General features: G+C 44.6%; 1 protein-coding gene across 1 annotated transcript in view; it reads left to right on the top strand.

Annotated features, from left to right (window-relative positions):
* LOC309550156 (cyclic GMP-AMP synthase-like) overlaps positions 1–22,615 on the top strand; it is a gene marked incomplete at its 5' end in the record, with an annotated part of 137,014 nt that overhangs the window by 60,885 nt on the left and 53,514 nt on the right. Inside the window, one exon of the mRNA XM_082250589.1 lies at positions 10,793–11,038. Coding sequence (XP_082106715.1) covers positions 10,793–11,038 — 246 coding nt within the window. The remainder of the gene's footprint in view (positions 1–10,792; positions 11,039–22,615) is intronic.

Genomic DNA, 22,615 nt, shown 5'->3' with positions numbered 1-22,615 from the left:
TAGTGACATCAAAAAAAAAATTTCACCATTTTTGTTGATTTGTCACTATATGATTATATATTTGACACATTATTTGTTTAAGTTTAGTTATTTAAGTTTAGCGCACCTGATACACATTTTCTACGTAACATATATTTTCCAAGGTTGCAGCTTTTCTTAGGCTCCATTCACACCTGGGCGTTTTCAGCTCCAAAAACGCTCAAAAGAAATGCTTCCAAAACGCCCAACAAGTAAAACCCCATTCATTTAAATGGCCCCTGTTCACATCTGAGCGTTTTGCAAAACGCCTGTAGCTGAAAAAAGTACATGAGCTTCTTTTTGGGCTGATTACCAGCGTTTTTGGTAGATGTCAATGAAAAACGCCTGAAAAAATCGTGGTAAAATCGCGGTAAAAAACGCTACGCTCAAGTGTGAATGCAGCCTTATTGTTCCTGCGCACTTTTTTTCACACTTTTTTCACACAACATCACTGTTTGCTACATTAGCAAGGTGTGACACCATACAGTGTTAATGTACATAGTATAAAGCGCATTACCATGGGGGAAGAAGAGGTGTAGGTAGTGAGCTGTTTGTGTCAACAGGTGGAATCGTTTATGAGCCACAGACACCAGTGTAAAAAGAGAACATAATGTTTGCAATGTGTACTTTCATAGTAGTATAGGTGTCATAAGGGCAAGCTGGTTACACACAATGCACAGGGTAGGTACTAACTATTAGTTTATGAGAAATTGACCCCAAATGTTTAGATATTATGACCTCATCTAGTTGCTTGGCATGTACTTAATATATTATTTTTTATTAACAGGTCATGTTATTCCTAGTTCCACAATAGCCAGGATGACAGTTGAGGCTTTGCAGTGTTGCTCTGAGCTGGAAAAAATTAAGGAGGCTGCTACAGCATTACAAATAAAAATGCGCGACTTTGTTGACCTGCTAACTACATTTTAATATTATTTATTTTTATTTGGTTTTGGTTTTAATTGGGATATTTTTGGTTTTCCCGATGTTATTTCAAAATTTGATGGCCTATTTTTGGCCAATACCTCATCATCTGCAAAAGGTGTCCCAAAGTTTCTAACAATTTTTTAATGTTTTATACAGGGCTCCTATGCATATGAAGCACTTTACAACACCCTAACCCTAAGAATGTGTTTTATTAAAAAATGTTTACACTCAACAATGCGTGTTAGAATATTTCTTTGACTTTCCAGGGGGGCAGGTCTAAAGCTGGGTAAGGTGGCACAAAATGTATGATGGCTGTCCTGTTCACATAGTTGAATGTTAATTAAAGCATTTTAGTTTGTGTGTATAATTATCAGCCTGCCAGAATGATTGTTCCTTCTGGACCAGTGGCCATCTAACAAGTGATATTCACTAGTACACTGAGTGCACAGTGATATCTGTGGACTGAGTGGCAATCAGTCTACACATATACAGGTTCTATTTAAAGGACTAGCACTCCTAGGATTCTATATGGCATTGAGATGGGTACTAGCACTCAGTGTAGGGAGATCAGTGTAATATATAGTGTATCGCAGCTTCGTTTATATATAACACTTATATCTCTACACTGAGCAAGTTTCACATAACACTGACATTTCCTTACATTGGTGGGCAGTGAGAAGGATGTCATAAATTACAACCTAACAGGTGTAGGTAAGTTATTACACTAATGTATTAATAAAAATAAATAGTATGGGGACCTTCTGGCCAATGACCACCAATGTAAGGTGACATTGGGTGGACCTTGGGTGTGACCTACTTTACAATGTGAGAGGGCTTTTAGAAATTAACAGGGGTGCTGAAGCCCTGGTATTTTGGCCACTGGTACACAAAACACACATGGCCAAAATCGCATTTGAACAGCTGGGGAGAGACAACAGTAGATAAACACACTGATGAATGTATTAACCCTTCAAAAGTCACACATATATAACACATGATGAACAAAAAAACATTTTGATTTGGATATGTACCCAAAATATTAAAATACACACTCCAGAATAATTGCAATATTTTTTAATTGCACAAAGAAGATTATATAGATCCAAATTATACTGTATCCCCACAAAATATTCCACATATTGTTGCCTAATATCACGGGCACTTCTGGATGGCAAGCCAGAATGGGCTACTTCCATTGATATCATGGGATCCACTGGCACACGTGGTTCAGCCTCTCCACTCGGCCCTGGCTTGGCAGGGTCACTCTCCATTGGCTGCAAACTGACATATGTCTCTGCATGCCTGTGCAAATAATTATGTAAGCAACACAGGACCACATTATCTATTTTGTATAGTGCCAGATGGATGGAAGTCAGGAAAATCCAAAACCTATTGGACATTATCCCGAAGGCATTCTCCACCACTCTTCTAGCACGGGATAAGCGGTAGTTGAAGATCCTTTGCTCGGGGGTGAGGTTCCTCAGAGGGAAGGGCTTCATAAGATGCTCCCCAAGCGCAAATGCATCATCAGCCACAAAAACAAAACTGAGCCCCTCAATTGTTTGCTCCCTGGATGGCAAGTTGAGAGTGCCATTTTGAAGCGGCCGAGCAAACTCTCGGTCAATTACTCCCCCATCAGAATTGCGGCCATTCTTCCCAATGGCCAAAAACTCATAATTAGCATTGACAATTGCTAGCATGACAATGCTAAAAAACCTTTTGTAGTTGTAGAAATATGACCCTGAATTTGGTGGTGGAACAATGCGGACGTGCTTGCCATCAATGGCACCCCCACAATTGGGAAAATTCCACTGCTCCTAGAATTGACCAGCAATTTCCTGCCACTGCTCTGCGTTGGACGGAAACTGTGGGGAAAAAATGAAAATACAATTAGTGCTTTAACACATCACATTATTACACACACATTTGTCAGTAAAATGCTTATGCAACTTTAAGATAAGAACAACATGAAGGAAATCTTTAGCATTTTGGGGTATGACCTCTACATACATTTATTTTTCACATCCTAATGTGATAATATTGTAATTCACCAGCTACAGCTTTGGTATATGCTGACTTTTATATTTAGCGTGGGTGGGTGGGTGGGTAAAACTATGCTTTTAAACATCATTAAGGGCTTGTGCCCACTGAACGTTTTTACATCAGAAATTAAACATACACAATCATAGGTTTGAATGGATGGACTGATGTCTTTAATAAACCTCATAAACTATGTACAAAAACATTTATAAAGGAATAATTGGTTCTGGGAAAGTCAGAAAATGACACAGATACAATATACTGTTAACAGGCTATGCGTTTTAGGGACACATAGGAGAGAATGCTGGGGTGGTTACTGGCTCATTTTACAAATGGTTAGGAAAATATAAAGCTTTCCTACTATGTGCATGCGGCCAGAGGGTAGTTACAAAATAATGACCTCTGTAATTTGATGTACATCCAAACTGATCTAAATTAGGATGACATGACATATACATGGAATGTAATATAAAAATAAGAAACCTACCTTGATATACAGTAAACTCCCCTCCATTGCGGGGGTTACGTTCCGGACCCAGCCGCGAAAAGTGAAATTCCACGAAATAGAAAAACCCTATTAAAATGCATTGTAGGCATGTTTATTTTACTGTCACTGTACGTGTAGAAGCATTTTAAGGTCTTTAAACACACTTTTAAAACAATAGAAACTCATTTAAACACATAAAAGATACTAAGAGACATAGCAAGAGCTATGGAAAACACAAAAATATTTCATTTTTAATGATTTATATAGTAAAATAACATTACAAAAAAAAACACGAATTACCGGGACCGCAAAAACTGAACCGCGATGGAGCGGGGGATTACTGTAGTCCTTCTGCAAGACTTTAATGATAGCAGAGCAGGTTTCAGGGATGATGACTCAAGAGCTTGGGGGGAGATGCCTGTGGTGAACTTGAGATCCTGCAGGCTTCTCCCTGTTGCAAGATATCTCAAAGTTGCAATTAGCCTTTGCTCAGGAGTAATTGCAACCCGCATACATGTATCCTGCTTCAGAATATAGGGGGACACCAGGGCAAGAAGACAGTGAAATATTGGATCCGTCACCCTCAAATAATTCCTGAAGTCATCAGGATTATTTTCCTGGAGCTCCCTCAGCAAGGACATGTGGGAAAATTGATCACGGTTGAGCAACCAATTTTTGGTCCAGGACGTCCGCTTCTTCTTCCTCTTGCAAAGAACTCGGCTTAGAGCCATAACTCCCAGCTTAACCACAGCAAGAGTAGAATCCTCGGTCTCCATAATTGCTTCTCGAACGATGTCTCGGAAACTAGCGAAATGTCGTTAACCAAACAAATGCTACCGAATTCAGCGCGAGATGCCCAGAAGGGTCACGGCCAAAAACTCATTTCCTCTTTTGTAGCGTCGGACGTAATGACGTCATTTTCTGTCGGTCGACAAAATTCCAGTGCAGTCTAGAGCACTTTCCAACCAACAAAACACCACTCTGGACAAAAGACGGACGACCGGTCGGCGGAAATTTGTTGCGTGTGTACGAGGCTTAACTCTTCCTCACAATCAGCTAGCAGCTAGAAGACCCATTTAACTTTTTAGATTTACGGACAATGGTATTTGTCAGACTTTTCATACTGTATGTGCTATATACCATTTTCCTCTATGCATGGTCAGCACTTTCATGTTATAAATTATAATCCCTCATTAAAACACTGCGTGTAATTTGATGGTCCTGACAAAGAAGAGTGAAACCTTAAGTCTTTACTCGTTTTGCTGGCTGTATAATAACTGCTTATGTAACTAGAATAATTCTAACCCCCAAATATTATAGAGACCCTAGAGACTAAAATGACGTTTGTTGCAATTGTTTTTATCTTTTTTTTAATCTCTCCTCTACCTTTTTTAAAAGAGTTTTTCTGTGTGGATGGTTCTGGCTGCAGGAACTGGTGTGGACCCGCAGCACAAACCACCTGTACAAGTGTGAACCAAGCCTAAGGGCAAACAGCTGCAGTACTGTCACAACATATTCCAAAACAGAGGATTGGCAACTCGGTGTATATGCTCATTAAAATCTTCTTCAAACGTTCCACAGAAAAACACAACCTTAGATACAGAGATGTTACAGTAGATGTAACATTTCTGTATCTAAGTGTGTTTTTCGGTGGAATGTTTGAATAAAAGAAGATTTTAATGTGTATATATACATAGTTGCTAATCCTTTGTTTTGGTAACTGAAATCTGCGGGGGTGCAGCCTTCCCCAGCATTTACTTCCTTGGCACTAGCAACAGATCCTGCATTTGCTGCTGCCAGTGTTATTGCAAACACGGCAGCCCAGCATCCCTCAAGACGTGCCTGTGTCTTGCTTGCCAGTGCCTTTGTTATGCTTGCACGGCATCCCCAGCGTCCCTCCAAATGTGCATGGGCCAGGCATGTCCATGCCGGCTGCATGGCTGCTATACTTGCATGGCATCCCCAATGTCCCTCAAGGCATGCCCAGGCTGTATGCTAAACTCTATCTAGCCCCATGTGGCCCGTGGACTGGACACCCCTGATTTAAACTGTTGGAAGGAATGATAAGGGAATATATCCAAGAATTTACCCATGAAAATTGTATCATTAGTAATAAACAAACATAGATTTTCTCTTGCCAGACCAACCTTTTAACATTCTGAGGAGTTGTAATTTGGAGGAAGGCCTGTGGATAATAAATAGATTTTGCAAGGGCATTTGATACAGTAACCCACAAATGCCTACTTTATAAAAAGTATGTATTTGACATTGATGATGACGAATCAGAAAACTAGGAGAACATCCAGAGGGTGGTGATAAATGGCATATTTTCTAAATGGTCTACCCCAGGGCTCTGTCCTGGAACCAATTCTGTTTAATTTGTTCATAAACAATCTAGTTGTTGGAATAAATACAACCCCAATTCCAAAAATGTTGGGAAGCTGTGTAAAATCTACAAAAAAAAGAATGCAATGATTTGCAAATCTCATATGCCTGTACTTTGTCACAATAGAAAACCTATATGTTTAACCACTTTACCACTAGAGCATTTTGCTGTCTTACGTCTGGGCCACTTTTTGCGATTCGGCGCTGTGCGACTTTAACTGACAATTGCGCGGTCATGCAATGCCGTACCCAAACTAAATTTACGTCCTTTTTTTCCCACAAACAAAGCTTTCTTTTGGTGGTGTTTGATCACCTGTGCGATTTTTACTTTTTTGCGCTATAAACAAAAAAAGAGCGTTTATTTTGAAAAAATAACATTTTTAACATTTTTTTTATATGAAATTCCCCCCAAAAAAGATTTAAAAACCAATTTTAAATTATTTTGATTGGTTTGCGCAAAAGTTATTGCGTTTACTAACTAAGGGAAAGATTTCTGTCATTTTTGGTATTTTTTTTTTTTTTAAACGAGTAATGGCGGCGATCTGCGATTTTTTTTTTTTTTTTTTGTGGGACTGCGACATTGCGGCGGACAGATCGGACCCTTGACTGACATTTTTGACACTTTTGGGGGTACCAGTGACATTACTGCAGTAATCAGTGCTATAAATATGCACTGTTACTGTAAAAATGACACTGGCAGGGAAGGGGTTAATTTTATTGGAGAGGGAGGGGTTAATGTATGCCGGGTTCTTACTAACGTGTGTGGGGGGAGGGGACTGAGTGAGTCAGGGACAGATAGGATGTTCAGCTATGCTGAACACTCCGATTTGTCACTCCCTGTCACTTAGGAGATCCGCCCGCTCTGTTTACACAGGCGGGAGGATCTCTAAACTGGATTCCCCGACGATCGGGGCAGAGCAGCGGCGATCGCCGCCGCTCCTCCCCTGGCCCGACTCCCGCTGTGAATGAAAACAGCGGGAGCGCGCCTCCGGTGGCGCACAAGCACCGCCTACAGGGGGAGGAGTCTAGCGATGTAGGTCTACGTCGCTAGACGATAACGAGCCACTGTGCCGCAGTAGCAGCACAGTGGCTAGTGGTAAAGAGGTTAAACTGAGAAAATGTACCAGTTTAAGAAAAGATAAGGTAATTTTGAAATTGATGGCAGCAACATTTCTCAAAAAAATTAGGACAGGGCCACGTTTACCATGATGTAGCATCCCCTATTCTTTTAACAACTCCCTGTATAAATGTCTGGAAACTGAGGAGACCAGTTGCTAGAGTTTTGGGAGAAATTTTGGCCCATTCTTGCCTAATATAGAATTCTAACTGCTCAACAGCCTTGGGTCATCTTTGATGTATTTTTCATTTCAAGATGCGCCAAATATTTTCAGTTGGTGAAAGGTCTGGACTGCAGGCAGGTCAGTTAAGCACACGGACCCTTCTACTACGAAGCCATTCTGTTGTCATAGATGCAGTATATAGTTTAGCATTGTCCTGCTGAATCATGCAAGTCCTTTCCTGAAAAAGACTGTCTGGATGGGGGCATATGTAACACTTATCCTATTTTACGGTTACTGTAGAATGTCTGTTTCAATCATTTTTATTGGGTTTTTGCAAGAATAAAAAATGTGCCCATACAGGTGTTAAAAGTATCAGAAGATAGCAAATGACAGAGGTACAAAAAAAAGGTTCATATATTACAAGTTTACAGGGTCCCAGCCCTTATCTCAGCTGGGGTCTATCCAGGGCCCAATACCGTTAGTTACGAAAGTGGGCTTACGTAGAGGCCCATGGATCCACTTAGAGTAGTGAAACAGGAAAAGGGGGGAGGGGGGAATTGGGGGTAAAATAGAGCAGCGTTTCTTAACCGGTGTGCCGTGAAGAGTCCCCAGGTGTCCCCAGCAAAATGACCCTAACTTAGGCAGCTATCTGCCATAAAACTGCTGTTGGCCACTCCATTGAGACTTGTCACAGTGGTGTTGGTCCACTGTAATTTACTAGCATGTAATGGGTTTCATTGCAGGCGTAGTGATTGCTTTTTTTTTTACAATGTAATATAAATATACATAAGATCTGTTTATTATTATTATTGGTGAAAACTATACTTCTTTATAGTAATTGCACTTCTTTTTTTTTTTTTATTCCGCTTGCACATTTCTCTGCTGCAGTTTGGCCACAGCGCAGGATACCCGCGGTTTTCATGTGCATTTCCTGTGGTTTCCATAGACTTCTATTATGTCCCTCATTTTTGGGGTGCTTTCAGTCCACTAAAATTTAAGAAAAATTAAATTTTTTCTACATTTTTGGTTGGTGTGCCTCGAGATTCTCCTATATTTTAAAGGGTGCCTTGGTTGAGAAAAGGTTTAAAAACACTGAACTAAAGAGAGGAGACTGAGAACTCTTAGAAAGCAAAATTCTTGAGTGCTCCTAGGGAATAAAAAATGGGGAGGGGCAGTTAGAGAGCACAAGAGGGGAATGAAAGTGGGATTAGTGGGGGTGGGGAATCAGGGAAAGAATGGGAGTGGGTTATTCCTGGACTCGGTATTTGGCCGAGTATATAGGCCTAAATAGTACGTAGGTAGTTCAAGCTAGATGGAGTCAAGGATGGGAAGGCATAGGTAAGCCAGGGTTCCCATATTTTTAGAAACTTGGTTTGTGAATCGCTCAAGTTACTGGTTAATTTCTCATTAACCAGCATAAAAGTCAAATGCTCATTGACCTCATGGAAACAGACCATGGGGTTTTTCCAAGCTTTAACAATCACTTGAGTAGCAGACCGAAATAACCATGTGGCCAGTTTCTGTTGTTGTATGAAAAGACCCGTGACCATATGATGTAAAAAAAAAGCCATCTTTTGGGACAAATATATAATAAGGTTTGGAGGAGGCCAAACTTCCTAGACTAGAAAACTGTAAACTTGGGACAGGACCACTTGACACGTAGAACATCTTCCCGAAGCCCATAACCTCTGAAGCCTCTGTTACTATATGTTGGAATTGCTGAGCCGGTCGTGTTGGTACCCAATGCCACCAAAAGGGAATTTTTTATGCAGTTTCCAAAATTGAGGTGTTTAAGGAACATTTTGCTATTCTAGACTAGGTTTTGCTTCAGTCCACAAAGTCCACAAGGTTGGCAAGGTCTTGCTTTCAGTTCTGGCAAGGTCTTGCTTCCAGAGATAGAGGGAATGGGCCCTCTCTGGTTCATAGTAGAGTATATTGGGGACATGAGCCTCAGCAATCCCAGAGAGTGCATGCATGTGTGTTCAAAAACAAATTTTTGCTGCTGCCAGCTCAGTGTCCCCTACCCCTCTCTGACAAACCCTCCACTGAGTTCCGATTGCCCAGGGAATACAATTCAAAATGCTAACGTACAAAGAAATGTAAAACTCTGTCCCAAGGGACATCACTAATCATGTCTCAATATATCACCCAAAGCGTCCTCTCCGCTTCTCCCAAAATCTCCTGCTCTCTAGCTCCCTTGTCTCTTCCTCCCATACATGTCTCCAGGACTTCTCCAGAGCCTCTTCCATCCTCTGGAACTCTCTACCCCTATCTTTCTAGCTATCTCTTACTCTGCCCACTTGAAACACATCTCTTCAGAGAAGCCTATTCCGCAATCCCCTAACAACTGAACTTTTAATTCTCTCATCCGCTCACCCCTCAGTTACTTATTTTTTATTTTTTTTATTATATGCCACTCTTGATTAGATTGCAAACTGTACTGTCTCACTTAAAAATGCAAAGCTCTGCGCAAACTGTTGGCGCTATATAAATCCTGTATAATTGTAATAACTATGTGTTTGAGAACTGTGAATGTTTCCTAAGATTTGAAATTCAGTGGCAGATTTGGAGATAGGATTAATGTTCCATGTTAGGGGCTTTGTTGACCAAGATGAGAAGGAACATGAGGTTGGGAAATCATGTATGCGAGTGAAGCCCTGAGAGGTCATCATTGTCCAGGAAGTGTGCTGTATAAATCTTAAATAACGTAAAAGGGAAGAACGCATTTGTCAGTCCTGACCTGTTCAGAAGAACCACAGCCAGAGATTAAAGGCACAGTGGATAAGAAAATTCTGAAGAGAGCAAGTCTTAATGTTTTAGAAAAAAACCCGAAATCTTCTGAACCAGAGAAATGAAAAATGAAGATGAGTGAGACTATTCCATCACCCCATCAAAGCACCCGCCCCCCTCTGTATTTGTGGGGCATGTGCCCCCATGGAGGGCCTGGAAGGAGCTAGCATTTTGGTAAGAAATGAGGAGGCGTGCAATAGGGAGTTAGGGAGGGAGTTAAGGTGACATTTCAAACATTCCAGAAAGGACCAACACTCCAAAGCTTCTAAAGGCCAGGTTAGCCCTATGCTCATGAGTGGGTAGACAGCCTCTAGGGGGAATCCTGTGTCCTTTGGCGTCCTCTCCTCACTGATTACACATTCCCCTGCATCCTTTACTCCTGCTCCCATTCACTGATCACAGGGCCGCGGGTGTCCTCTCCTCCCGCTCCTGCTCACACAGCCCTCTGTGTCCTTTGTTCCTGCTTGCTGGTCACATAGCCCCTGGCATCTTCTCATCTTACCCTGCTCACATGGCCCCCCCGGTGTCCCCTGTTTGCTTTCACTGATCACGCAGTCCCTGGTGTTTTTTCCTTCTGCCCTGCTCACTGATCACTCAGCTTCCAGTATCTTCTAATCCTGCTCCCTGGTCACACAGCCCTTGACGTGTTTTAATATCACAAGGATCTTGTGATCAAAGCTACGATGTAGTGAAGCTCATCAAGGAGATGGTTTCTTTGGGGGAGACACTATGGCTGTATAGGTATTATGGATGATCCAATAAAGTGACTTCGAAGAGGAGCAGACTGGAGTACAGATTTCATCTTATGCAGTCGTAATGTTGCATTTTATTTGTCTGGATTGATTTTGCTTATATCTTTTTACAGGAATGCCAGTTTCTGTAAAGAGAAAAAATCCATCCAGCCCTGCGGTGACTCTGATAATTGAGAATAAGCCAACAAACATTGAGGTGGATCTTGTGATTGCCTTAGAAATCAGGCAGAGCTGGCCAGCAAAGACAAGAGATGGGATGAATATAGACAGCTGGCTGGGAACAAAGGTGAAGAGAGAGTTCAAGTCCCTTCCATTCTTTATGGTGCCTAAGCAATGCAATGAAGGAAAAACAGTCAAAGGTTAGTTATGGAGATAAATGCTATGTGGGGAACCTTTTTTCTGCCAAGGGCCATTTGGGTATTTTTAAAATCATTCGGGGGGCCGTACAAAATTATCCACTTAAAAATGTGCCTGTTATATTTGGTCAAACATTTAAATAACTCCCCCCCAATGTGATGGCTGCAACTGCTTTTCTTTGGTGAGGTGTGTGATGTTAGCTGGTATTGATGATGTTGCTACAGGCAAATTGGTTTTCCCCAATCAATGCAGAGTGATTAGTGCCCCAATCAATGCAGAGTGATTAGTGCCCCCCATCAATGCAGAGTGATTAGTGCCCCCCATCAATGCAGAGGGATTATTGCCCCCCATCAATGCAGAGGGATTAGTGCCCCCCATCAGTGCAGAGGGATTAGTGCCCCCATCAATGCAGAGGGATTAGTGCCCCCCCTTAATGCAGAGGGATTAGTGCCCCCCTTAATGCAGAGGGATTAGTGCCCCAATCAATGCAGAGTGATTAGTGCCCCAATCAATGCAGAGTGATTAGTGCCCCAATCAATGCAGAGTGATTAGTGCCCCAATCAATGCAGAGTGATTAGTGCCCCAATCAATGCAGAGTGATTAGTGCCCCCCATCAATGCAGAGTGATTAGTGCCCCCCATCAATGCAGAGTGATTAGTGCCCCCCATCAATGCAGAGGGATTAGTGCCCCCCATCAATGCAGAGGGATTAGTACCCCCCATCAATGCAGAGGGATTAGTACCCCCCATCAATGCAGAGGGATTAGTGCCCCCCATCAATGCAGAGGGATTAGTGCCCCCCATCAATGCAGAGGGATTAGTACCCCCCATCAATGCAGAGGGATTAGTGCCCCCCTTAATGCAGAGGGATTAGTGCCCCCCTTAATGCAGAGGGATTAGTGCCCCCCTTAATGCAGAGGGATTAGTGCCCCAATCAATGCAGAGTGATTAGTGCCCCAATCAATGCAGAGGGATTAGTGCCCCCCATCAATGCAGAGGGATTAGTGCCCCCCATCAATGCAGAGTGACTAGCGCCCCCATCAATGCAGAGTGACTAGCGCCCCCATCAATGCAGAGTGACGAGCGCCCCCATCAATGCAGAGTGACGAGCGCCCCCATCAATGCAGAGTGACGAGCGCCCCCATCAATGCAGAGTGACGAGCGCCCCCATCAATGCAGAGTGACGAGCGCCCCCCATCAATGCAGAGTGACGAGCGCCCCCCCATCAATGCAGAGCGACGAGCGCCCCCCCATCAATGCAGAGCGATGAGTGCCCCCCCATCAATGCAGAGCGATGCGTGCCCCCATCAATGCAGAGTGATTAGCGCCCCCCATCAATGCAGGGTGATTAGCGCCCCCCCCATCAGTGCAGGGTGATTAGTGCCCCCTATCAATGCAGAGCACATGGGGATTAGAGCGCCTCCTGATTACACACAGAGCAGGGTTCTTCTAATTACCCGGCGCGGGCGCTCTCATACGAAGTCACGCCTCCTGGACCGACTCCTATGTTAGACGTCACCACTGTGTTGTCTATCATAGGTAGGAGGCGTGACTTTGTATGACAGCGGCCGTGCCGGTTAAGCAGAGGAACCTGCTCTGTGTGTAATCAGGAGGCACTCCCCCCTCCCCTTCCCCTCCGGAGGCAGCCCAATGGCAGGGTCGGATCAGATGGCTTTGAGGGCCACAGGTTCCCCACCCCTGCCTTAAACAAATCTCCTGCTGCACCTATTGTATTTCGACTGCTGAGACCTGCTGGGGCTCTGAATGGTTGCAGCCGCTGTTTGGCCTAAAATGTTCCGGCAGGCCTATTAAACACAAGTTGGTCAAACTATTTTTCTCGAATGGAGTGGGGTGGATAGAGCCATCCACTGAGCAATTTCACATGACACCGGGAAGGGAAAATGGCTAATTGGGCCCAATTTGGACATTTTTATTTAGGGGTGTACTCGCTTTTGTTACCAGCGGTTTAGACATTAATGGCTGTGTGTTGTTATTTTGAGGGGACAGCAAATTTACACTGCTACAATGTAACTTGTATAAGCTTGTATAACAAAGTGTAATTTTTTTCAGTGTTGTCACATGAAACAATATAATATATTTACAAATATGTAAGGGGTGTACTCACTTTTGTGAGATACTGTATGATGTGTGCCAGAAGACTACTAGGAGGGAGGAGGGGAGGAGAACTCAAAAACAGGTACCCGCTTCCCCCTCCCCTCCAAAAATGTGCCAAATGTTCGCGGAGGAGGCCTTAAAGCGGAACTTCGCCTTTTGGGCAAAGTTCCACTTTAATAGTAACCTCCTTAGCAGGCTAGGCCAAGGGCAAAAATGGGATTGAGTTTTATAGATAGAGTTATGGATAGTTAGGGTTGGTAGATGCACTGTGTCATATGTAGATGTGAAAAGAACGTACAAAGCTGCTTTAGAGGATTAGAGGATTATGGTATTACTTTTTATTAATGGGCTTCATTACATTTTGCTATAATAAATATTATCAGCTTGTAAATTACAGTGGCGGCTCCTGGGGCCAGCACTTTGAACAGGCAGTCCCTGCCTCTTGTTTCCTTGGACAAGACTCAAGCTACACTGCTCCAAAAAAAATAAAGGAACACTTTTTAATCAGAGTACAGCACCAAGTCATTTAAACTCCTGGGATATTGATCTGGTCAGTTAAGTAGCGAAGGGGGTTGTTAATTAATTTCAGCTGCTTTGGTGTTTAATGAAACACTAGTTTTTCACTGACTTTTTTCCTACTCCTCTTTTGTGACAGTTTATCACTAGTTTTGCATTTGGCTAGGGTCAGTGTCACTACTTGTAGCACGAGGCAATACGTGGACCCTATAGAGGTTGCACAGGCAGTCCAACTCCTCCAGGATGACACATCAATACATGCCTTTGCCAGAAGGTTTGCTGTGTCTCCCAGCACAGTCAAGAGCATGGAGGAGATTCTAGGAGACAGGCAGGTACTTTAGGAGAGCTGGACAGGGCCATAAAAGGTCCTTAACCCATCAGCAGGACCGGTGTCTGTTCCTTTGTGCACGGAGGAACAGGATGAGCACTGCCAGAGCCCAACAAAATGACCTCCAGCAGGCCACTGGTGTGAATAATGTCTGACCGAAAAATCGGAAACCGACTTGTTGAGGGTGGCCTGAGGGCTCGATGTCCTCTAGTGGGCCCTTTGCTCACTAGGCCTGCGGAAAATAATCGCCGAATCGATGCATCGTGATGTGACCCTTCGTGATTCTGCATCGATTCGGGGTGACTGCAAAATCGATTAGCTAATAACGTCAGTTCCGGGGGTGGGGGGGAGTTGTCTGTCAGTACAGAAGTGTCATGGCGGCGCTAGCGCTTGATGAGAGTGGCGGCGGCGGCCGGGCTTGTGGAACACGGAGCTCCTCCTCGCGGGAGAAGAGCGGAGCTATCAGTGCTCTGGCCCTGGGAGGGTTTGTGGTGGCTGCGGCCTTCCCAGCCGGAGAGCCCAAAAGAGTTGATGGCAAAGCACGCCGCTCGGTACACTTCTGGTAGCGGCACGGTTCTTGGCAGCGACCGCAGGGGAGCCCGGCTGATTACGGGAAGCATAGCAGGTCTGTCCACTTGAATGTTTTTTGTATTTGCAATATTTTTAATCTCTTCAATGAATTTGGATTTTTGAAACCTACTACACAATGAGGAGTTCCCTCTTCATATCCTGTGAGACCAACTGCGGTGTTTGGAGGGTGCCACCATCACTGTATGCACATCTTGAAGTCACACCTATTGGCTGCTATTCTTATTTGCACTGGGATCAACATTTGGACTGTTTATTGTATGTATGTGTGTGTGTGTGTGTGTATGTATGTATATATGTATGTATATATGTATGTATGTATGTATGTGTGTATATATATATATATATATATATATATATATATATATATATATATATATATATATATATATATATATATATATATATATATAATATAATATTAGGGATGCACCAAAATGAAATTCTTGGCCGAAGCCGAATAATAATGAAATGCTTGGCCGAAGGCCGAATACCGAACGCGGTGTTTCGCATTTTTTAACATAAAATATGCCCATTAGCGTGCCCCTTAACATAAAATATGCTCATCAGAGTGCCCCTTAACATAAAATATGCTCATCAGCATGTCCCTTAGCATAAAATAAGGGGCACGCTGATGGCCACATTTTATGTCAAGGGAGCACTCTGTTGGGCACATTTTTTTTCTTTTTTTTTTTAAGGGGCACTTTATAGGGCACTCTAATGTAATGAGCATGGCAAGTGGCAACAACATATGGCAGTCTGCACACTAATGCTTGTGCAGCTACCTTATTCTCCCCCAAATGTGCTCAGCTCCACATACCTGAACTGCAGCCAGGTCGGAGCCAAAAGCCACGAACAGGGGGGCGGGGCGTGCACATAGTGTCACGCTCGCTGGACCTAGTGTGAAGGAGCCGCAGTCAGGAGCAGGGGGCGGGATGCGCGCGTGACGTCACACCCCCTACTCGCGGCCGGACAGGACACCGGCGGCGTGCGAGAAGGGAGCCGGGAGCCGCATTGAGGAAGGGGAGCTGTCCGGGCGGAAGCTGACATTGTTCGGCACATAATTATTCGGCCTTTTGACTTATTCGGCCGAACACCGAAAGTGCTATTTTCTCTATTTTCGGCCAAATAATGTTCGGCCGCCGAATATTCGGTGCATCCCTAATATATATATATATATATATATGGTTGGCTGGGACTTCGGTCTTAGCTTTTTTTTTTATTTTAAAGGGAACCTTTGTTAAAATTTTAATTTTTTAGCTAGTTATGTTCCTGAGAGAACTGCAATCAACAGCCGGACTGTGTTTCGGACTGAATATCCTAGATCTTTAAGGTCTCCCAGTCCGGCCAGCGAGTGTGTGTGCAGGTTATAGCCCCGCGCTAGGCCTCACCATGACAGAGCTCTACTGGACGGGGGCTGGCCCGCGAGTTAAACACCTCGCCGGGACGTGCACGACCTGGTTCGTCCTGAGTTGCAGCGTGCCCCTTGGCCGTCAGCACCCCCACCCCGAGTGGAGAGGTAGTTTGTCCGGAGTGGCGCCCACCTGATTGTCATTGGTATGGTGAGTAGTGTCCCCCCATAGCTCAGGTGGTCTCAGGGCAGACGTGGGCTTATCCCCGGGAAGGTCGGACCCTCGGGTGCCCCCCCATTCCCCCTGGCCACTCTGTACCAGGCTCCCCCAGGGCTTTCCTCCCCACCATCATACAGCGATGGGGGTCCTCGGGGGGCGCTGATACCGCTATAGCATAAGCTGGGGGGGGGGGGTTAATCCTGGTGGGGATGCCACTAGATCATTGGACCTCTCAGGGGGTCCTGGAGACCACATGGCTCACCGAGGGGGCCGCCATTTTCCCACAGAATCGTTCAGCTCCATTTTTCAGAAGTTCCCATTGAAATGCATGGACGGCCATGTTCTTGTGGTTTCCCCATAGGAATGCATTGGGCGGCCTTTTTCTCGGAGTCCGCGAACGCTGGAGAGCAGGGAGCAGCTAGGCCTTTACTCTACTGATGAACCAAGGTACTTCCTCTTCCTGTGAAGATCGTTTTTCTGCACAGCAGACCAATCTTATTCTCCTCCATATCGGATGGTGATATGTCTGTTGGGGTCCCTGTAGGTCTCTCTCTCTCACCCTGCTATCTGCACTGCTAGTGACTGGGACTTGTAGCACTGCTGGTGAAGCGGTGTGGGTCAGTTTTTTTTTTTTTTTGCATTTTTCTTAAAGTGACACTGCGCTTTCCAGTGTTCAAATGGAGTCCCGGGAATAGGTTTCACCTACAGATCCCCTACTTGTGGTTGCGGGGACCTCCGGGTTGCAAACCCTGTCTGCCTTAACGGCGGTTTTGGAAAACCTGGTGTCAAAAGTGGATTTGGTTTTAAAGAATACCACTAGTAAAAAGCGCCCTATGCCCTCCCGTCTCTCCTGTATCCTCAGATTCTGAGGTAGATGTGGCTGCCACGGACGCAGGTTTCCCTGAGGGTACTGTGTCATCGCACTCGGATGGTGAGGACAGCATATCCTTGTCTGCAGCTGCGCGGGAAAACACGCTAGTGGAGGCACTTATAGTGTCAGTGTGGGAAACTCTAAAAATGGCGGATGATTCTGCAGCGTCGGGGACGCAGGTGTTATTTGTCACTTGCAAATCCCAGAAGGTTTTCCCTTGTCCGGAACTTTGACAAAATTGTCTCTGACCAATGGGGGCGCCTCAAACAGATGTTATTGGTGCCAAAGCGTTTTAAGAGGCGCTATCCATTCTCGGACGCTGTATCCACAACATGGACCGTTCCACCGGGCTCCAGACTGAACAAATCTACTGTGGTCCCGGTGGAGGAATGTCTGGTCTTTAAAGAACTTGTGGATGGAAGGATTGGGTCTCTGTTCCGCCACTTACATGTGATTGCGGACTCAATACTTAAACTGATATTCGGGATTACTCTGGTGACCCAGACCATAACGGAATGGGTAAAGTTACTAAAAAGTGACCTGGAAACAGAACAGCTCCCTCCAGGCCTGACAGAGCTAACAGACCAAATGGTCCAAGCCCTACTATTTATATGGGACGCGTCGCTAGATGCGGCCCCTCTTGTAGCCAGAGTATCAGCGGTAGGGGTAGCCATTAGACGCATGGTGTGGCTAAAAAGCTGGTCTGTGAATCAGGCTCCAAAGAAGGCTCTATCAGAGCTCCCCTTTACGGGGGACAGCTTGTTTGGATCCTCATTGGATGAACTGATCAAGGGGCTTACAGGTGGGAAGAGTACTCCTCTTCCTCAATCCTCCAAGGGCAAGTCACCACATAATAGAAGGGGGCCTTATTTTACAGCCCACAGGTGGCCCTTTCGTGCCTACGGCATGCAGGAGAGAGGATCTAAGCCATTTAGGTCTTCTGGGTGTTCCAAGAAGAGGTGGTTGGGTAAGCCGAGAGCAGGCCCCCCCCCCCAGATCTGCAGACAAATCCCTGTATCTCACCCGTATCTGGGGTGAGGGGACGTCTTTGTTTCTTTCGGCAACCATGGACCTCTTTGATTCAGGACAAATGGATCCACAAACTGATGCCATCGGGTTACAAGATCAAATTCAGGTCCCAACCGTCGTACAGATTTTTCCCGCCAAATCTCCAGATCGGTTGCGGGACCTACGAGGGGCGGTACAGGACCTGCTTTCACAAAGGGTGATTGTACCGGTTCCCTCCCGGGAACGCTGTCATGGTTTTTATTGAAACTTGGTTACTAGTCCCAGAAAAGAGGAAAAAGTGCATCCATTTCTGGACCTCCAAGGTTCTGAATCGCTTTGTGTGGGTTCAGAGGTTTAGAATGGAGTCCATTCGCACAGTAGTGGCGTCCCTACACCATTAGGACTTTTTGGCCTCTATCGACATCAAGGATGCCTAGCTGCACATCCCTATTTATGCTGGACATTAGCGTTTCCTTAGATTTGTTGTAGGAGAGGAGCATATCCAATTTGTGGCATTACCCTTTGGTCTCGCCTCCGCCCCCAGGGTCTTCACAAAAGTTTTGGCTCCTGTATTGGCTTTACTGCGACAGTGGGGGATTGCGGTCCTAGGGTACTTAGATGATCTTCTCTTAAGAGCGTATTCCCACTCAGTTCTGGTGGGCGATCTGTCTATCACTGTCTGGACTCTGCAAGAGTTTGGTTTGACAATTTCAAAAGGTCTGCTCTGGTCCCAACCTCCAAGTTGGTTTATCTGCGACTGACTCTAGACTCCGCTTCGGCGAGGGTGTGTCTTCCCCCAAAAAAGCTGCAAAAGTTGCAGAGGACGATTCGTTTGCTGTTATCCAGTAAACTGTCCTCTCTGCGGACTTTCATGCGAGCCCTAGGTCTGATAGTGTCTACCTTCAAGGCGGTTCCCTTTGCTCAGTTCCACACGCGAGCTCTGCAAAGGGAAATTCTTGTCAAGTGGAAAAAAGATCCAAAATCTTTGGACAATATGATTTGGTCGAGTCACAGCACAAGGAGTGCTCTTCTGTGGTGGCTTCGCTCGTTGGCCTTAAGCCAGGGCAAGTCCATTCTCCCATTGTATTGGACCGTGGTAACCACGGATGCCAGCCTGTCCGGCTGAGGAGTGCTTGGGAAGCTTTGTGTCCAGTGGACCTGGACTATGGAAGAGTCCAGACTACTGATCAATATTCTGGATCTTAGAGCAATAAAGCTTTGCCTGAGTCACTGGACAAATCGTCTGCGGGGTTGTCCAGTTTGGATTCAATCGGCCAATGCCACGGCCGTGGCTTACGTCCAATCATCAAGGGGCACCAAGAGTGTCTTGGCAGCCCTGGAGGTGGCCAAGATCCTGAAATGGACAGAAAAATTTGTTCCAGACATCTCTGCCGTGCATATCCCAGGAGGGGAGAACTGGCAGGCAGATTACCTCAGGTAAGGTGGGGCAGGTGTTGGATCAGGGAAAATGGTCCCCACACCTGGAGGTGTTTCATCTTCTCTGTGTCCAGTGGGGGACACCCAACATCAACCTGTTAGCCTCTCGACTCAACAAGAAGGTACAGAGGTTTGTAGCCAGGTCTAGGGATCCTCTGGCCGATGCCACAGATGCACTGGTGACTCCTTGGGGTCAGTATCTGCTGATCTATGCGTTCCCTCTGCTGAAACTCCTGCCGAGGCTTCTGCACAGAATAGAGGGGGAAGGGATTCCGGTCATTCTGGTGGCCCCTGACTGGCCTCACCGGCTTTGGTACGCAGATCTGGTAAGGTTGGTCGCCGATGCTCCTGGGAGACTTCCTCTCAGGGAAGAGCTGCTGTCTCAAGGCCCGATCTTCCATCCTGATTCACAGTCGCTGGCTTTAACGGCGTGGCTGTTGAAAGCCAGGTATTGAAGGATAGGGGTCTTGCATTCTTTCTCTGTGTTTTTTTTCTTACCCTTCATGCAAATACTGCTTTGGGACGTCCCAATGGTTAGGAAGATTATGGAGCTGCGTCTGTCAATGAACGAAAGAGAAAACTGGATTTTTGACTTCCTGTGAAATCCTTTTCTCTGAAGTTTGACCGACGCAGCACCCACCCCTCTATTTCTGAGTTGGTTGGGGTTTTTCCTCTAACACTGCTTGCAACAAAACTGAATCCTGTAGCAGAGTGAGTGGGTGTATGCCTGCAGGGACTGTCCCATAGGTGTGGTAACGTTTTTTTCCTGCCTAGTGTCCTACTCCTGTAGGGGGCAGCATAACCCAATGGTTAAGAAGAATATAGAACTGCGTCTGTCAATGAACTTCAAAGAAAAGGATTTTACGGTATAGTCAAAAATCCAGTTATTATGGCTGCATAAGTGTGCACACTCTTAAACTAATACTTTGTTGAAGCACCTTTTGATTTTTATTACAAAAGTCTTTTTTGGTATGAGCCTATCAGCATTGCACATCTTGGCTTGGTAATATATGCCCACTCTTCTTTGCAAAAATACTCCAAAGCTGTCAGATTGCGAGGGCATCTCCTGTGCACAGCCCTCTTCACATCACCCCACAGATTTTCAATTGGATTCAGGTCTGGGCTCTGGCTGGGCCATTCCAAAACTTTAATCTTCTTCTGGTGAAGTCATTCCTTTGTTGATTTGGATGTATGCTTTGGGTCGTTGTCATGCTGAAAGATGAAGTTCTTCATGTTCAGCTTTCTAGAAGAAGCATGAAGGTTTTGTGCCAATATTGACTGGCATTTGGAACTGTTCATTATTCCCTCTACCTTGACTAAGGCCCCTGTTCCACCTGAAGAAAAACAGCCCCAAATCATTATACTGCCACCACCATGCTTCACAGTGATTATGGTGTTCTTTTGGTGATGTGCAGTGTTGTTTTTGCACCAAACATATCTTATGGTATGATGAAACCAAGGTTGAACTTTTTGGCCATAATTCCAAAACACATTTTCCCACATGCTTTTGGGAGACTTCAGATGTGTTTTTGCAAAATTTAGTCGGGCTTGCAAGTTTTTCTTTTTCTTTTTTTTTTTAAAAAAAAGCTTCCATCTTGCAACTCTACCCCATAGCCCAGACATATGAAGAATATAAGAGATGGTTGTCACATGTACCACACAGTCAGTACTTGCCAGAAATTCCTGCAGCTCCTTTAAAATTGCTGTAGGCCTCTTGGCAGCCTCCCTAAACAGTTTTTTTCTCCTCGTCTTTTCAACAATTTGCCTTGGAAATTCTTTTGTACCCTTCTCCTGACTGATACCTTTTTAACCATGAGATTCCTCTGAGGCGTTGGAAGCTTATCAGGGGCACTTTAAATGATGGCAGGTGTGTACTGACTCCTATTTAACATGAGTTTGAATGTGATTGCTTTATTCTGAACACCGCTACATTCCCAGTTATAAGAGGGTCTGCACACTAAAGCAGCCACATTATTTTAGTTTTTTAGTTTTACTTCCTCCCCCCTAAAAGATTTCAGTTTGTTTTTCAATTGAGTTGTACAGTTTATAGGTCACATTAAAGGTGGAAAAAGTTCTGAAATTATTTATCTTTGTCTCACTTTTACATCACAGAAACCTGACATTTTAACAGGGGTGTCTAGACTATATATATATATATATATATATATATATATATATATATATATATATATATATATATATACACACAGTCAGGTCCATAAATATTGGGACATCGACACAATTCTAGTCCCAATTCTAATCTTTTTGGCTCCATACACCACCACAATGAATTTGAAATGAAACAAACAAGATGTGCTTTAACTGCAGACTTTCAGCTTTAATTTGGAGGGTATTTACATCCAAATCAGGTGAAAGGTGTAAGAATTACAACAGTTTGTATATGGGCCTCCCACTTCTTAAGGGACCAAAAGTAATGTGACAATTGGCTGCTCAGCTGTCCCATGGCCAGGTGTGTGTTATTCCCTCACTATCCCTTTTACAAGGTGCAGATAAAAGGTCCAGAGTTAATTTCAAGTGTGCTATTTGCATTTGGAATCTGTTGCTGTCAACTCTCAATATGAGATCCAAAGAGCTGTCACTATCAGTGAAGCAAACCATCATTAGGCTGAAAAAACAAAACAAACCTATCAGAGAGAGAGCAAAAACGTTAGGTGTGGCCAAATCAACAGTTTGGAACATCCTTAAAAAGAAAGAACGCACCGGTGAGCTCAGCAACACCAAAAGACCCATAGAACCACGGAAAACAACCGTGGTGGTTTCCTTCACCAGGGAAATAATTCTTTCCCTGGTGAAGAAAACACCCTTCACAACAGTTGGTCAGATCAAGAACACTCTCCAGAAGGTAGGTGTATGTGTGTCAAAGTCAACAATCAAGAGAAGACTTCACCAGAGTGAACACAATGAACAGAGGGTTCAACACAAGATGTGAACAATTGGTGAGCCTCAAAAACAGGAAGGCCAGATTAGAGTTTGCCAAACAACATCTAAAAAAGCCTTTACAGTTCTGGAACAACATCCTATAGACAGGTGAGACCAAGATCAACTTGTACCAGAATGATGGGAAGAGAACAGTATGGAGAATGAAAGGAACTGCTCATGATCCAAAGCATACCACCTCATTAGTG

This window comes from Pelophylax lessonae (genome assembly GCF_965119305.1).
Source record: "Pelophylax lessonae genome assembly, chromosome: 3".
Taxonomy (NCBI): Eukaryota; Metazoa; Chordata; class Amphibia; order Anura; family Ranidae; genus Pelophylax; species Pelophylax lessonae.
Note: the sequence above shows the minus strand (reverse complement) of the source record. Positions and strands in the feature narration are given on the sequence as shown.